Genomic DNA, 17,722 nt, shown 5'->3' with positions numbered 1-17,722 from the left:
TCAGGTTGGTGGATGTGAGAATTTAGCTGGAGAGAAAAAAAAACTGCTGGATGTTGTTCTGTTTCCATCTGAGTGTGTTGGATCGTCTCCTCCGAGGTCAACGTCTGTCGTGGGAAAATAGAGCTGTGTGTGTGTGTGTGTGTGTGTGTGTGTGTGTGGTTCCCTCTGTTTCCAGCTCTGAGGAAACTCTTCACTGTTTCTCCTCTGACTCACTCACTCAGACGTTTGTTTGGAAGCTGCAGAAATTTTAAAATAATAAAACGCAGCGTTCGGATCCAGAGAAAAATCCCCGGTAATCTCCTCCATCAACGCCCCCCTGACAGTAAACCCTGAGCTGATTGGCTCTGACAGCACGGACGTTTCCTCTCTTCACAGCAGCTGAATCTCTAACGATGAGTTCAAAGGAAACAGGTCGTTTCATTATCGGAGGAGGAGGAGGCGTTCAGGAGCCGCTCTGTAAAAACCACCTACCGGACCGGTCAGCTCCACTTAAAGGTTAAAGGGCTGAGAGCCTTTAAAGGGCCTGCAGGCTGTGGGCCAATCAGAAGAGAGGAGGAGGAGGAGGAGGAGGAGGAGGCTCTGAGCCCTCTCCTCTGATTGGCTGACTGTTTACTGAAGGGATCCAATTAGAAAACACGTTGTTGTCCAGGTGGCGAGGGGGCGGGGCTTATAGGGCGACTGCTTTGTTGTGACATAGGAAGAAAAAGAAAGAAAGAAAGAAAGAAAGAAAGAAAGAAAGAAAGAAAATGAGGGAAGAAAACGAGAAAGAAAGAAACAGGGGGAGAGAGAAAGAAAAAGAAAGAAAGATAAAGAAAGGAATAAGAAGAGAAAGAAAGAAAGAAACAGAGGGAGTGATAGAAAGAATAAGAAAGAAAGAAAGAAAGAAATAAAAAGAGAGAAAGAACGATTAAGAAAGAAAAATAGAAAGAAAGACAGAAAAAGAAAGAAAGAAACATAAAGAAAGGAGAAAAGAAAGAAAAAGATAAAGAAAGATAGGCAAGGGGTCGGAGTTTATAGGGCAACTGCTTTGTTGTGACATCACAAAGTGACAGGAAGTCCTGACGGCTCCGTTCAGGCTGTTCCTCTCTTCTCTTCTCTTCCTCCTCCTCCTCCTCCTCCTCCTCTCCTCCTCTCTCTTTACTCCTCTGTCGACAGAGAAAACAACAATCAGAACAACCTCTCTCTCTCTTAATTTCAATTCAATTCAATTAGCTTTATTGGCATGAACAGAAATTTGTTGTTGCCAAAGCATTGTACCAACTATTTACAAAGACATTTCAATATAACAAATATATATACAGTATTACATATTTCAATATTCAATAACAAATAAACAATATTCCATATAAACTACATTACAATAGAATTTAGTACAATCAGGTATAAATAATGGTGCAGGTTAAGATGTTAAAGAGTCCTCTCTCTCTCTGTGTCTCTGTGTGTGTGAGTGTCTCTCGCCCTCGCTGCTGTAATACCTCAGGGACCAGCAGAGGCCTCCACCTCCCCACACTGCTCCTCAGGGACTCACTCCTCCTCCTCCTCCTCCTCCTCCTCCTCCTCCTCCTCCTCCTCCTCCTCCTCCTCCTCCTCCTCCTCTCCTCCTCTTCATCCTCTCCCTTTCCTCCTCTCCTCTTCTTCCTCCTCTCCTCTTCCTCCTCCTCCTCTGTTGTCTTCTGTGTGTTTTCACCTGAGGCTGAGGTGAGAAAACACCTTTGTTCACACTCCAAGGACCGTCTTCACTTTCTTCTCCACTTTCCTTTTGTTCACTCGTTTCCTCCTCCTCCATCTTTCTTCCTTTTTCCTTTTTCCCCTCTTGATCCCTCCCCCTTTGTCTCCCTCCATTTCGTCACTTCCTGTTAACTTTTCCTTTTCTCTCCTTTCCTTTCCTTTCTTTTCGTTTCTTTTCTTTTCTTTTCTTTTCTTTTCTTCTCTTTCTTTTCTTTCCTTTCCTTTCCTGTCTTTTCTTTGCTTTCTTTCCTTTTCTTCTCTTCTCTTTCTTTTCTTTCCTTTCCTGTCTTTTCTTTCCTTTCTTTTCTTTTCTTTCCTTTTGTCTCTTGTCACTTCCCTTTCACTTTTTCTTTTCTTGTTTCCTTCTTGTTATTTTTTCACTGTTTTTCCTTTTCTTTCATCCTCCTCTCTTCCTTAAACCTCCTCATCCTCTGTGTGTGTGTGTTCATGCATTAATGTGTGTGTGTGTTTATCTATTTATTCGCCGGCCCTTCCATCACCGTGGCGACACGTCGAGCTGCCGATGCTCAGATTGGACGTTTCCTCTCCCGTGGGCTGATGGGAAAACTGCCCCGGGGCGAGAGAGGAGTGTGTGTGTGTGTGTGTGTGTGTGTGTGTGTGTGTGTCTGCAGCCTTTCTCTCTCTCTCTCTCGGCGTGGCAGAGGGGGCGGAGCCTCAGGGGTTTAGGTGTGGGTGGCCGTGGCCTGTGACAGGTGAACTAATGCTGCGTTCAAGACGACTCGGAAGTCGGAAAAAAACGAGCTCCGAGTTGTAAAAAATGAATTGAACGCCGTCGAACTCGGAAATTACAGGTCGGAAACTCGGGTATCATATCAGAGCTCCGACTTTCTGACTTGACGCCACGACAACATCAAAACATGGCAGCCCTCGTCTTAAACGGTTAGAATTTAGACATTTTAAGTTATTTGTTGAGATTTTAATGCATATTTTTGTGTATTTTTGCAGCAGCCTATATGAAATACGTTTATATTAAAGCAGAAGTAAGTGATATATTTGTGTTAATATAAGTCTTAAATAGTTATATCTTCCGACAGCAATCACTTACATAGAGTGTTTGGACCGAAACACGGGTCTGTCAGTCCCTCTGCTCTGCTCTGAGCCGAGGAGAAAACTTTTCTCGTATCCTACAGTTTTTATCCAATGAGGAGAGAGAACGGCATGCAGGGCTGTGTGTGCAGCCAAGGGACGCCGTGAATGTGGTGACATAGGGACGAGGACTGTTATGGTGCGTTCAAGGTAACTCGTAACTCGTGTTTTTCCGACCTGTGAAGTCGTACCAGTTCGATCTGGTACGAGTTCACGGGTCGGAAGTTACGAGTGGCCGTTATAGTGACTTTCACAGGTAAAACAGGTCGGAAAAACACGAGTGGGTTGCCTGGAACGCTACAAAATCGTAAGTTGTGACTTGAAGCTGTAATTTACGGTTTCAAAAGCCGGCCTGGAACGCAGCATTAGCCAAAACGACCGGATCGCTTACTTCTGCTTTAAGCTGTGATTGTTGTATGGTGTGAAATTGTGTTCCTCATATGTGACGGAAATAACGTTTAACTGTTATCAAGGCTATAACATTATATGTGCACTCATCTGCAGCGTCTCCTCTCCTCCAAAATAAACATCATTTACTGCTGCATTTATTTTTCGTATTCAGCTATGAGCCACAATAATACGCCAAACTTCCTTCAGGTATCCATGTTTTTTCTCTCCCGAGTTCCTGCAGCGTGAACGCAATGATGTCAGCATAACCCCCCCCCTCTCTCTGTCCTGCAGGAGGTGCTGTTGAAGCGAGCGGCCGACCTGGTGGAGGCTCTTTATGGGATGCCGCACAACAACCAGGTGAGGCTCTGATTGGCCGACGGTGCTCTGTGGTCACGTGACTTCCTGTTAGGGGCGTGGCTTCGTTGTGACATCACTGGGTGTTTGTTGGCTCAGTGTGCTTTTTACTAATTTCAAGCAGATTTTCACTTGAAATTAGTAGAACAATCTGACAGTGGAGCAAGTTTTTCTTTCTTATGACAAGCACAACAAACTTGCTTTCAATGGCAGATTTTTCTACTTACTTCAAGTGAAAATTTGTTTGAAACAAGTGAAAATGATCTAAAAACAAGTACATTTTTAGGTGAAGAGTCTTATTTAAAGTGAAAAGAGTTTAGTTTTGACTAGAAATGAGACATTTTGATAAGAAACAAGACAAATATTCTTGGAAAGATTTTTAGTTTTTGCAGTGTAGAAGACATGTTTACATTTTTGACAGGGAATAATTAAACAAACATAAGTAGAAAAATAAGTGATTAAACAGTAAATATGAGGAAGTGAGGAAAAATACAAACATGAATGAATAATACAAAACAATAATAATGAATGAGATGATGAGAAAAAGAAGAAGAAGCGAGAAAAAAAGAAAGAAAAACATGACAATAAATATCTTATCATGTTTGATGCTACATGGTTCCACTGATGAGGAACTTTTGAGAGCTTTTCATTGTTTATTGAGTATTGATTATTGTTTATTGCCCCCCCCCCTGCAGGAGATCATCCTGAAGCGAGCGGCCGACCTGACCGAGGCGCTCTACAGCGTTCCTCGCAGCCACAACCAGCTGCCCTCGCTCACCGGCTCAGCCGCACACTCAGGCATGATGGGAGTCAATTCGTTCAGCAGCCAGCTCGCCGTCAACATCTCCGAAGCCTCGCAGGCCGACCAGGGTACGTTACACTTACTCTTACCTTCATTTTTTTACTTTCTCACAATTCAATTTGATTCTGATTTTCGGGGTTACGATTTGATTCAAAATGGATTTTCGATTCAAAAGGATTTGATTCCTAAAGATTTCTGCTTCAGTCTATCGGTGTGAAAGGATCCTCATGATCTACTCCAGTCTGCTTTACAAGACAGAATGACTAAAGTGACTTTTTCACATTTATTGAGTTTTAAACATGTATCCATGCTTAGATGGAATTGTTGAAACTGTTGCATAAAAGTAACATCACATATTGCTTAAGTAACAAAATTAAAAGTGCAGTTAAACATGCTGCCTTTTAAATTCTAAGGAAATGGATATTCCTTAGAATTTGTTTTTTTTAAATCGATTTTGGGACATTTTATATTGATTCTGAATCGTATTAAATGATTCACATAAATTCTTATGTGAATCAATTTTTTGGCACACCCCTACTCTACAGTTACAGTTACTGTTAGAGTTACAGTTACTCTACAGTTACTGTTACTGTTGCTCCTTGTCTTGGCTCTCTGAACGACCAGGAGGCAGCGACTCAGTCTGGAAATATTTAGAGCTGTGGATCCTCGGTGCTGCTGTAACATGTGTGTGTGTCTGTGTGTGTGTTAGTGTGTGTGTGTCAGATCGTCTCCATGTTTCCTGTCGTTCTGCTCAGTGATCAGCTCGTCAACACACGTCGACAGGAAACAGATCGAGCTGCTTTTACTCCCCGGACACCCCCCCCCACCACCACCACCACACACACACACACACACACACACGCTCCGGTCTGCTTTCCCCATCGGCAGCGAACACCTTACAGGAATCTATGAGGTCATGGGAAACGAGGCCGAGCTGAAAATTCATAAGTGTTTAGTTTATGTGCGGTGAGCTCCGGTCGAAACATTACAACCCCCCCCCCCCCCTCCCTCCCTCCTCCAGTGTGTAACGGCTCCTGGTGCCCGGTGCAATTATCCACCGTGATTAAAACATTAATAAAAACAGCAGCTCGTGAGCCCAGGACTGATCAGAGGAAGAGGAGAGAGAGATTTACTGCTGCAATACACAGCAGCTGTTCTCTGGAGTTTGTCTCTGTTTCCTCTGTCTGACATGTTTCTAATATTTCTACTGTGACACCAGTCTGAGGTCACACATCAGAGTTATTGATCAACTGATCAGTTAAAGGGATAGTAGCATTTTTTTGAAAGTGGGGTTGTATGATCTACAAATAGCCCCTAAGTACTTTAATTGCAGTAGAAGACTCTCTACACTCCTCCCGTTAGCAACGCCAGCCCATAGCCCTGCCCAGAGATTTACAACATACAGTGTTGTGAACAGACCCAAAGAAACTGCCTATTTTCGCGGCCTAAAAGAGGTTTTACCTGAAAAAAAATACACAGTTCCATTGTTCGCTATAATATAATTTTTTCCAGCCCCTCAAAGTGCAGGAAAAACACAGTTTTTATTTGGACCTAACCAACTGCTGATCGGCGGGCGCTAACCCTGGGCGGAGGGATACATGAGTTGGTTATGTCCAAATAAAAACTGCTTTTTTTCCTGCACTTTGAAGGGTTGGAAAAAATTATATTATAGCGAAGAATGGAACTGTGTTTTTTTTTTTAGGTAAAACCTCTTTTAGGCTGTGAAAATAGGCTGTTTCTTTGGGTCTGTTCACAACAATGTATGTTGTAAATCTCTGGGCAGGGCTATGGGCTGGCGTTGCTAACAGGAGGAGTGCAGAGAGTCTTCTACTGCAATTAAAGTACTTAGGGGCTATTTGTAGATCATACAACCCCACTTTAAAAAAAATGCTACTATCCCTTTAAAACGTCTCTTTGTTTCTTTTCTGTCGTCTGAATCATCAAAGCTTCAGAGAAAATGTTCTGTTTGTTTAATAAACACCTGAAGAAGAACTCTCCTCCTCCTCCTCCTCCTCCTCCTCATGATCTGTCACATCCCATAATACAACCTCACTGCAGTGATGTGTTGTGTACTACAGTGACTACACTGCAAAAACTCAAAATCTTACCAAGAATATTTGTCTTATTTCTAGTCAAAACAACTCTCATTCTACTAAAAATAAGACTCATCACATTAAAAAGTAGCTTGTTTTTAGACGCTTTTTACTTCTTTCAAGCAGATTTTCACTTGAAATAAGTAGAAAAATCTGATAGTGGAGCAAGTTTTTCTTTCTTATTACAAGCACAAAAAACTTGCTTTCACTGGCAGATTTTTCTACTTATTTCAAGTGAAAATTAGTTTGAAACAAATGAAAATGATCTAAAAACAAGTTAATTTTTAGGTGATGAGTCTCATTTTAAATGGAAAGAGATTAGTTTTTACTAGAAATGAGACATTTTGACAAGAAATAAGACAAATATTCTTGGAAAGATTTGGAGTTTTTGCAGTGTAGTTAAAAAGACAAGAGAGGACAACAACATGAATCTGACTGAAAAGAAAACTAAAGAACTAAGAACTGTCCTCTCTTGCACTGCACCGTAGTAAGTGAGACCAAAGATGAATTTCCTGTCTTGGCGCCAGGACAATAAAGTTTTTTCTAATTCTAAGACACACCGATTTATATATATATATTATATATATATATATATATATATATTTTTTTTAACTGTAATTTTTTAATTTTTTAATGTTTTGTCTTTATGTAAGGCACATTGAGTTGCCTTGGTATGAAATGCGCTATATACATAAAAGTGACCATACTGCGCACAGTGATGATGAAACAACTTGATGTAAACAACATAATAATAAATATGTTCTTCCTCCTCCCCCCCAGGTTACTCTCGTAACTCCAACAGCGTGTCTCCCCGTGGCTACGTCCCCAGCTCCACCCCCCAGCAGTCCAACTACAACACCATCACGTCCACCATGAACGGATACGGAGCGGGGATGACCAACCTGGGCGTTCCCGGCTCCCCCAGCTTCCTCAACGGCTCCACCGCCAACTCCGCTTACGCAAGTGAGTGTCACGCTGCAGCACGCCAAGCCCCGCCCACCTCCGCTCTGAGCCGGGGAGTTGTGTGTGTGTGTGTGTGAAGTGTTTGAACTGAACTGAAGTGTCCGGTGACTGTGGTTGCTCTGATTGGCTGATTGGTTTGATTGATGAGTTGAAGTGTTGAGGAGATTCACACTGCAAAAACTCCAAATCTTTCCAAGAATATTTGTCTTATTTCTTGTCAAAATGTCTCATTTCTAGTCAAAACTAATCTCTTTCCACTTAAAATAAGACTCATCGCCTAAAAATTTACTTGTTTTTAGATCATTTTCACTTGTTTCAAACTAATTTTCACTTGAAATAAGTAGAAAAATCTGCCAGTGAAAGCAAGTTCTTTGTGCTCGTAATAAGATAGAAAAACTTGCCCCGCTATTAGATTATTTTAAGTGAAAATATGTTTGAAAGATGTAAAAAGTGTCTAAAAACAAGCTGCTTTTTAATGAGACGAGTCTTAGTAGAATGAGATTTGTTTTGACTAGAAAAAAGACAAATATTCTTGGTCAGATTTTGAGATTTTGCAGTGCAGAGGTTAAACTCTGAAAGCAGCTTCTATAGACCAGTAAGTGAACATTGAGCCTTGTTGAGGAGGAAAGTTTGACAGTTCGACAGTTCATTTAACGTAAAGATTCCTCAATGCTGTGACTTCCTAAATAAACATTATGTCTGAAACCAGAGAAGCAGATGAGTGACACTCACATGTATTAAAGGGATAGTTCATAATTTTGTTGAATTGGCCCATTGCCATAATCCCTATAGTCATATCAGTAGGTTTGTTACCTTTAATTGTCGGTGCAAGCTATTTTTAGAACGGCGGAGCAGAGCCGTGAGCTGCTCAGAGCTACGCTACGGAGGCTCATGGGATTTCTTGGTTTTCCTCATCAAACTCATCAAATACACAATCCAACAACTCCACAACGCTCTGGTGGACAAGTTGTGACCTGCACATTCACCACGCTATGAGATAATAACACAACGTTACCAGACAGAGTTGTTTTAGAGGGAAATACAGAGACTGCTTGATGAAAAACTGTCCCTGAAGGCAACGTGCATCAGCGTTTTTTTTGACTGATAGTTTTGCAGTTTGTGATCAAACATGATTGTGAGGTCATCAGTTCCAGTGTCAGTGTGCAACGACCTGAAGGTCGACGCAATGTAGTCATAAACTTCTTTTCTCATTTAGTGTAGATGACAATTAATTATATAAATAAATAACTATTTTGAACATTTCCCCTGGAGGATTAACAGTTGATCATTTATTAATAGATACGTCAAATATTTTGTGTAAATAATTAATAATGTAATTATATTTCGACTATATTTGATTTTACACATTCATAGTGTTGTGAAATTAATTAATGCATAATATTTGTGATATTCCATGATTGTTTCTCTGACAATAATCGTACCAAGAAAAATCCAAGAAACCAAGAAAAATCTATAATCGTGACATCGCTAGATCAATCACTTAATTGCTATTGGATGGAGCGGTGAATCCCGATAAACATAACTGATGTGAATTAAGTGTCTATAGTGTCTTTTAAGAGGCCGCAGTGCTTAAATAATAATGAAAAGCATTATAAGAAAATTATTCTAATCAAAATCAAATACTATTACACAACTGCAGAACAGAAGAAAATGCAAAGATCAATTATTTTGTAGACTTTGTCCTGGATAATGATGACCATGAAGCAGGAGGAGTTGAGTGGATCTTGAGTGAGAGACAGGAAGATGTTTATCGAAGGTGGAGTGGTTGTTGTTGTTGTTTACGGTTGCCGTGGCCGCACTGCAGCTCACAGGATCAGACCAGTGAATGAACCGAAGCGTCTCCTGCAGCCACCGCTGCTCCACTAGTTCTGTGTCGGCCATGTTGGCACCATGTGGGCTCTGATTAAAGGGATAGTTCACCCAAAATTGAAATTTCACTCATTATCTACTCCCCCTCATGTGGACTAAGGGCTGGGAGAAGTTTCAGAGTCCTCCGTGGCTTGCAAATGGATACCAACTGTCTTCATAACAAAAAGACACACCAAAAAACATCCAAATACCTCCATGCTGCTCGTATGTAATGTCCGTCTTGTATTGAAGCCCCGAAATGCGAAATTGTCCCGAAAAAAATCAAATAAGTCTATATTTCAAGCTTGTTTTGTAGCGGAAGCTACGAGCAGCATGGAGGTATTTGGATGTTTTTTGGTGTGTCTTTTTGTTACGAAGACAGTTGGTATCCATTTGCAACCGTTATATGGACATGCACTGCTACGCCGAGACCCCCTGTAACTCAGAGAAGCCACGGAGGACTCTGAAACTTCTCCCAGCCCTTAGTCCACATGAGGGGGAGTAGATAATGAGTGAAATTTCAATTTTGGGTGAACTATCCCTTTAACTCGCCTGGAGTGGCGGCGGCTGCTTGGAAGGCGCAGGTGTGTTTTGGAGAGAGAGAGAGAGCGGTGAAGTCTAAAGTCGGCCGCGGGGAAACGCCGCCACGTTGTTTTGGCTCCGGTATCAAAGCAGCTCGGTGAGTCTCAGCGAGACTCGTTTCTAGACGGTAGCAGCTCAGAACGCAGCCTGCCAGGTGATGCTGTCGTCCCTGGCGACCAAACAACTCGCCTGGCTGAGCTACAGCTTCCTCCGCCGCCGAGGGTGTGTGTGTGTGTGTGTGTGTGTGTTAATGTGTGTGTGTGTGTGTGTGTGTGTGTGTGTGTGTGTGTGTGTGTGTGTGTGTGTGGACTTAACACCGCATTGCATTGTTCACCTCCCCCCCTCCCTCCTCTGACTGTCCCCCTGTCCATCCTCCTCCTCATCAGCCTCCCCCCTCCCTCCCCCACTAACCTCACTAACATCCTTCACACATTCAGCTTCGGGCCGAGGCGTTAAAGGGATAGTTCAACATTTTGGCAAATTGGTCCATCGCCATAATCCCTATAGTCATAGCAGTAGGTTCGTTACCTTTAATTGTTCATGGGATTCATGGGCTCATGGGATTTCTTGGTTTCCCTCATCAAACTCATCAAATACACAATCCAACAACTCCACAACAGCTCACAACTTGTCCACCAGAGCGTTGTAGAGTTGTTGGATTGTGTATTTGATGAGTTTGATGAGGGAAACCAAGAAATCCCATGAGCCTCCGTAGCGTAGCTCTGAGCAGCTCGCGGCTCTGCTCCGCCGTTCTAAAGATAGCTTGCACCGACAATTAAAGGTAACGAACCTACTGCTATGACTATAGGGATTATGGCGATGGGACAATTTGCCAAAATGTTGAACTATCCCTTTAATCTGAGCCAACAAACAAACAAACAAACACACACACACACAACAAACAGACACACAACAACAACAGGACATGACAGACGGTTGTTGTTGAAAAATCCTTAAATCCTCGTTTGTTTTCACAGCCTCATGTTCAGACTCTGTGGTGCAGGATGAGGCGTTCAGGTGCAGGGTGAGAGGCGTTCACACTGCAAAAACTCAAAATCTTACCAAGAATATTTGTCTCATTTCTAGTCAAAACAAATTTCATTCTACTTAAAATAAGACTCATCACATTAAAAGCAGCTTGTTTTTAGACACTTTTTTTTTTTTTTTTTTACTTTTTTTCAAGCAGATTTTCACTTGAAATAAGTAGAAAAATCTGATAGGGAGCAAGTTTTTCTTTCTTATTACAAGCACAAAAAAAACCTGCTTTCACTGGCAGATTTTTCTACTTATTTCAAGTGAAAATTAGTTTGAAACAAGTGAAAATGATCTTCAATCTAAAAACAAGTTAATTTTTAGGTGATGAGTCTTATTTTAAGAGAAAAGAGATTAGCTTTGACTAGAAATGAGACATTTTGACAAGAAATAAGACAAATATTCTTGGTGAGATTTTGAGTTTTTGCAGTGCAGGTGCAGAGTGAGATGTTCAGGTGCAGAATGAGATGTTCAGGTGCAGGGTGAGATGTGAACAGGTGCAACATGAGATGTGTTCAGGTGCAAAATGAGGCGTTCAGGCGCAGGGTGAGATGTGTTCAGGTTCAGGAGGCTGGAGGCGTTAGCGTAGCTTAGTATAAAGCTCAGAAACAACAGAGGAGTTGAGTCGTGCAGCTTTCAGTCAGACCTCATGGTCTTCTTCAGCAGACGTCGTCGTGGAAACTGAAGAACGTTTCAAATCTAAACTTAGGGTCAAACCACCTGCAGCTCTGGGTAAGCTCCGCCCAGAAACGCTGGTTTTCTGCTTCATGTCGTCAGAAATCTGAACAGATGTTGTGACGACTGAAAGCTCCAGAAGAGAAAAGATAAACTCACTAAAGGGTTGAACTTCCTGAGTCATGGATATTTTCTTCTTCCTCTTCCTCTGTCATGGTTTCATGTTGCAGCGACAGCTTGGTTCAGTAGCTCTGCTCGTACACACATGTTGAGCATGATGAAGATCATGTGATGTGACTGAAAGCACCTGTTCTTCTTCCTCATGTTATAAAAAAACGACTCAAAGGTCTCCCTCAGTAGCTCCGCCCACTTCCTGGGACTGACGCTTCCACAGGTGTGTTTCTTCACAGGTGTCTTAATAAAACAATTCAAAGCAAAAGCAAAGCAAAAAAAAAGCAAGCAAAGCATAAAGTTCAGTCTTTATGCTAAGCTAAGCTAAGCTATGCTAACTGCCTCTAGATGAACACACTGATGAGTGTGAATTGTTCCACTTTAAAGGACAATTCCACTCAAATCCAACCTGGGCTCTAGTTTCCTAATATTTCAGCTCTAACAGAATGAATGTTTAGATTTTCTTGTCACTCTCTCCTGTCCTGCAGTAGTTCTGTCTGTCCTTGCATCACCACAACAACGTAGAATGTTAAGCCTGTTTACATCCCATAAAACAGACAACGTCAGATGTCTTCAAACAGACACCGAGGGGTTTGTTACCTTTAAGAACGACGACATGTTGGTAAACGGAGCTGGAATACAAAGTCTCACAAAGTCTTGCGTGAACGTGTGAAGTCTCGTGTGAGAGTCAAGTTGAAGGCTAACATGTTTCCACGTCTGAAGCTCCAGTTTGTTTTATCAACTCAGAGCCACAACGTCCTCGTAGCGTCAGAGTAAATGATATGATTATTGTTTATTCTGCCTGTAAACACACTGAGTTTGTCAACTTGTCTCTCACGTGAGACTTCACAAGTTCACGCGAGACTTCGTGAGACTTTGTGTTCTAGCTCTGTTTCCAAACATGTCGTCTTTCTTGAAGGTAACAAACCCCTCGGTGTCTGTTTGAAGACGTCTGACATTGTCTGGTTTATGGGATGTAAACAGCCTAAACATTCTACGTTGCCGTGGCGACGCAGGGACAGGGACAGAACTACTGCAGGACAGGAGAGAGTGACAAGAAAATCTACACATTCATTCTGTTAGAGCTGAAATATTAGAAACTATCCACCACTTTCCGGAGAATGACGCTGGGTGTCGCCATGACACTCCATTCCACCGTTACTGTATTGTTGAGAGCATAGACTGGTTGATAGACATTGGCCGTGATGACTTTATTTATAATCATCACGTAATTTTAATGGGAACAATACGGACGAGGTTTTAGCTTTATGTCACATTTTCACGTCACTATATCACCGTTGCGACTACTCTGATGTTTATGAAGTCTATAAAACGAATTGTTGAACAAACATTTTAGATTAGCTGGGCTAACTGTTAGCTGTTAGCCGTTAGCAGTGTCAATAAACAATAACTCAATAAACGGCCCATGAAAAAAATATTTTTTCCAGCGGATCTCCTAGTTACAACATGACTGAGCTAACTGGAGTAGTTTCATGTCGTGTCGGACAACGGGAGGGTTTTAACAGCTGATGTCCTGATGTTAGTTTGCTGCTGCTGTTAACTTAGCTGTTAAAACGTGCACACAGAAATAGTAATGTTTGTTATAGACTTAACAAACATCAGATTTAGTCAAAACGGTTTTGACAGCCCGGAGCCCCCACATTTGGTACCTACACCGGTGGCTTACGATACCAGTTAGCTGCTCGCTAGAACGCTACTAAAACCGACTTCCGTTGTGGTGTGACGCAATGGATCATGGGTAAATAAAATGGTGGATAGCCCAGGTTGGGTTTGAGTGGAATCATCCTTTAACATGTAGATTAAAACACACGAGGGGGCAGTTGATGGACACACACACACACACACACACACACACACACACACACACACACACACACACACACTCACACTCTGTTGTCAGGTTGGTTTTTAATAGGAGAAAAAGAAAAAAGTCCTTCAAGTTATGGATCAACTTTGCCAGATGTGCAGATGTTTGTGTTTCCTGAGGCACGGACCCATTCTTCCTCCTCCTCCTCCTGCACGCCCCTCCTCCTCTTCCTCCTGTCCACCATCCATCACTCACCTCCTCTGTCCGTCCATCTGCCTGCTCCTCCTCCTCCTCCTCCTCCTCCTCTTCTTCCTCAGCTCCATAGGCCCTTGTTCATTCTCTCCTGTCCATATGGTTTCTGCAGTCAAACAGAAGAGCGCCTTCGCCCCTGTTGTGCGGCCACAGACCTCCCCGCCCCCCACCTGCACCACCACCAATGGCAGCAACCTCCAGGGTGAGCATCCCCATCCCCCCCACCCCCCCACCCCCCACACCCCCTCACCACCACCACCATGCCCCCCCCCGGCCCCGGCCCCGGCCCCGGCCCCGGCCCCGGCCCACGGCGATGAGTATGACGCAAGCAGACGTCAAAGTTGATCCATAACTTCTGGCACTTTGTGGAGCAAAAGGTCAAAAAAATATAAATAAAAATCATTAAAATCATCAAAACAAAAAAACTGAAAACTGAAAACTGGATTTTTTCTCTGTAGAAAAAAAGAAAAATCATCGAAACAAACTGAAACAGTGGAAAAGAACTTAAAACTGATCAATAAATATGTGATAATTATCAATAAGATCTGTGGCACCAAAACACCTAAAGGGGCTCACCTGTCAATCAGCCGTCTCCATGGAAACAGGAGGTGAAGTAGGAGACTTCAGGTGTTTTGTGCCAACCCCCCCACCCCCCCCCCCTCCCAGCCCCTCCCCTCCCCTCCATGTCACTCACGCTGATCTTTAAAGGGATACGCCAACATTTGTTTTTTTGGTGTCTTGCCTCACTCCCGAGTCCATGATCAGCTGATAGACACCATCCTTTCCACTGTGCGTGCAGTAACAAGGGAGATAGAGCCGTATCACCCGTAATTAGCTTAGCTCAAACACTGGAAGTGTATGGGTAGTGTTAGCCTGCCTCCTACCCGAGCCGAAATCAGCAGTCAGAAGCTGATTTCATTTTAGCTCTAAACTCTGTAAATATACTATCACTTTATCCACATTTCAAACATGTTTAGGCGAGAAAGTAGCCGTTTAGATCAGCAGTGTGTTGTTAATTTGTCTAAATACCAACTGTTTACAATTTTGTTCAGACGAATTCGGCGCTACTCAAGCTAGCCGTTGTGACCAACGCACTTCCGGTTACTTTCACAAAATAAAACACCCGTTGCCCTTTACATAGAGAAAACCATGACGATAGAATTTGTGCTTTTACTTTGAAACAGGAAGCTAACCTACCCTCGATGTAGCTAGCTTGAACCAAAATAAAGCGTCTTTGCTTGAACCCTCCGTTTTGACCGATCTCGTCCCGTTAGCGGAATTTGACCGCTCAAGATGCCTTACCGGAGAGTTTTGTCAGCTCTGAGACGAAGATCGGCCCGCCGGTTTCCATTTAGAGTTGCTGAAGAGTTTCTCTGATGACTTTAGGTGGAGGCAGGCTAACACTACCTATACACTTCCAGTGTTTGAGCTAAGCTAATTAGCGTCTTTAGGTGGAGGCAGGCTAACACTACCTATACACTTCCAGCATTTGAGCTAAGCTAATTACGGGCGATACGGCTCTATCTCCCTTGTTACTGCACGCACAGTTAAAAGGATGGTGTCTATCTGCTGATCATGGACTCAGGAGTGAGGCAAGACACGAAAAAAAAAAATGTTGGCGTATCCCTTTAAGCTGTTTACACCTTTTGTGTTAGACTCCTCCCCTCCCCCCTCCCTCCAGGTGAACTGACTGTGTGTGTGTGTGTTTGCAGCCATGGCCGGTCTCATCGTCCCCCCCATGTGAGGAGGATCCTCAGACACTGTCAGACCCTGACCCCCCCAACCCCGACGGCCCCGCCCACCTGGAACACCAACAACAACAACAACAACAGAGAACTACACTTCCCATCATGCTTCAGTCCAGTTCAGGGGGGGGGCAATTCACCATCAGACGTTGTCACTTCCTGTTGTTGAACCTCTGCAGACGTCACCTGGACTCTTTCACACTGCAAAAACTCAAATATCTAACCAAGAATATTTGTCTTATTTCTAGTCAAAATGTTCTTGGAAAGATTTTGAGTTTTTGCCGTGCAGGAGGCGGAGCGCCCTGCCAGATGTCTGCAGTGGCTCCGCCCCCCAGGAGGTCGGAGGTCAGAGGATGGGGGGGTGGGGTGGGGTGGGGGGGGGGGGGTTTGGGAGGGGATCAGGTGTCTGTGAGTGTTTGTTGTGTCATGAAACAGGTCAGTTTGACCTGAGACTGAACAGGTCTCAGATCAGTTTGAACCACTGTGAGACAGGAAGGGGGCACCGGGAGCCGACGGTGACCTGGGTCAGATTAAAGGAACATTCCACTGGTTTAACCCTTTAAAGGAGACAGATTATATAAATATCACCTTTTTAAAGGCTCTTTAACATTCATCTGGGTGTTTGTTTTGTCTTCCGGCCCCAAAATGTGAGAATTGATAAATACAACAATAATTTTCAATCCATGTTGTCATCAAACGATGTAACTAGTTTTCAAATGTGCATAATTTTGCGGGGCCTGGTGAGCAGTGGCTCATTTGCATTTAAAGGGACAGACACTGAAACCAGCCGTTCTGAACAGATAAAAAGAGCTGTGATGTTTGATCCTTCAGGTATTTTGACCAAAGCAGAACAGACATGTCTCTAAGAACCTGGGGACTGTTTACATTTGTAGAAAAGGGGCAGAATATGTCTCCTTTAAAAACAAAAACAATAATAAACGTCACTTTTTCTTAACCAAGTTAAAAAAGAACAGACATGAAGAAAACAAAACAACACATTTTTAAAATGTTATAAAATATAAACAGTCTGGGACCAGAACCAGGACCAGGACCAGGACCTGGTCTGGTTAAGACCTGGTCCACATCTGAGGTCCTGGTGGTGGATCAGGTCTCAGATCAGTGGATCGATCCTTTAATCTCACACTCGATGTTGGAAAAACAGTTTTCAACAAAAAAAAAATTTGGTGACAAAAAAAAAATAAATAGTGAACGTGTCGCCAACTACGGTTACCATAGTAACCACAGTAAGCGCGGATGGATCAGTTGCTGGCTCCCGGTGGGACCTGAACCTGCAATTGATCAGTTGATCAATCGGACCGAGTCCAGAAACCAGGTAGAATCAGATTCTGGACCTGAACCGTCAGACGGTTCGTCCAGACCAATCAGAACCCCCCTCCCCCTCTAGCCCCGCCCCCCTCTGATTCGTTAACCACTGATTAACGACTTTTCTTTCTGTACCATAGCTTCCGCCCCATGTTTGTCTCTGACGCTAAAAAGGAGGAAACACTTTAATTTTTTTAAGCTGACGAACAAATTAACGAACAAAATGTCTGACCAGCGTTTGGGTTTTGTTTCCTTTGGTTCTCAGTTCTGTTTCTGTTTCTGTTTGTTTGTTTGTTTGGATCGGAGCCCGGGTTCTGTCTGTTTGGACCAGAGCCCGGGTTCTGTCTGTCCAGTGGTAGATTTACAGTTTGAATCACTTTAGGTACCAGATTCTCTTGTTATTCTTCTGATTGTGCTTCTTTTCTATGTATTTATAAAGTCTGTTTTGGGGAAGTTCCTTTTGTGATTTAGGCCTGAACGATAGTCTCAAATATCTACGTAAACACATTTGATGTCTTAATACTTTTAGATATTGTAAAAAGAGTGAACAAGTGAGAGGAATTAACCCTTTTGTAAAAACAAAGCGACGTCATGACGTGGTCAAAAAACGCTTCATCATCACTTTTGTATAAAAACGCTTTTCCGATACGATATTTAACTTTTTGTAAACAGCATCGTTTGTGTTTCCCCTGGTTCTACTCGTCCTTTGTGTATTATTGTGAAATGTATAATCATGGTTATTTCTTAATGCACTATTTTTGTTGGGGCACTTAATAAGAGCAACGCATCTTAGCGAAAAATAAAAAAA

At 42.8% G+C, this 17,722-nt stretch overlaps 1 protein-coding gene across 4 annotated transcripts in view; it reads left to right on the top strand.

The window, feature by feature from the left end:
* Positions 1-15,794, top strand: part of LOC146979273 (transcription factor COE3) — a 170,596-nt gene extending 154,802 nt beyond the window's left edge. For 2 of the 4 annotated variants that reach the window (XM_085788983.1, XM_085788986.1), the window contains exons 12-16: positions 3,517-3,582; positions 4,275-4,449; positions 7,255-7,437; positions 13,959-14,048; positions 15,559-15,794. In XM_085788983.1, the coding sequence (XP_085645109.1) occupies positions 3,517-3,582; positions 4,275-4,449; positions 7,255-7,437; positions 13,959-14,048; positions 15,559-15,590 (546 nt within the window). In that variant the 3' untranslated portion in view covers positions 15,591-15,794. The remainder of the gene's footprint in view (positions 1-3,516; positions 3,583-4,274; positions 4,450-7,254; positions 7,438-13,958; positions 14,049-15,558) is intronic. The other 2 variants (XM_085788984.1, XM_085788985.1) reach the window with 2 other exon arrangements.
* Positions 15,795-17,722: the final 1,928 nt, after the last annotated feature.

Source organism: Trachurus japonicus, chromosome 10, assembly GCF_045865225.1.
Source record: "Trachurus japonicus isolate A0001 chromosome 10, Traja_1.0".
Taxonomy (NCBI): Eukaryota; Metazoa; Chordata; class Actinopteri; order Carangiformes; family Carangidae; genus Trachurus; species Trachurus japonicus.
The sequence above is the reverse complement of the archived record's forward strand: the minus strand, read 5'-3'. Positions and strand labels throughout refer to the sequence as shown.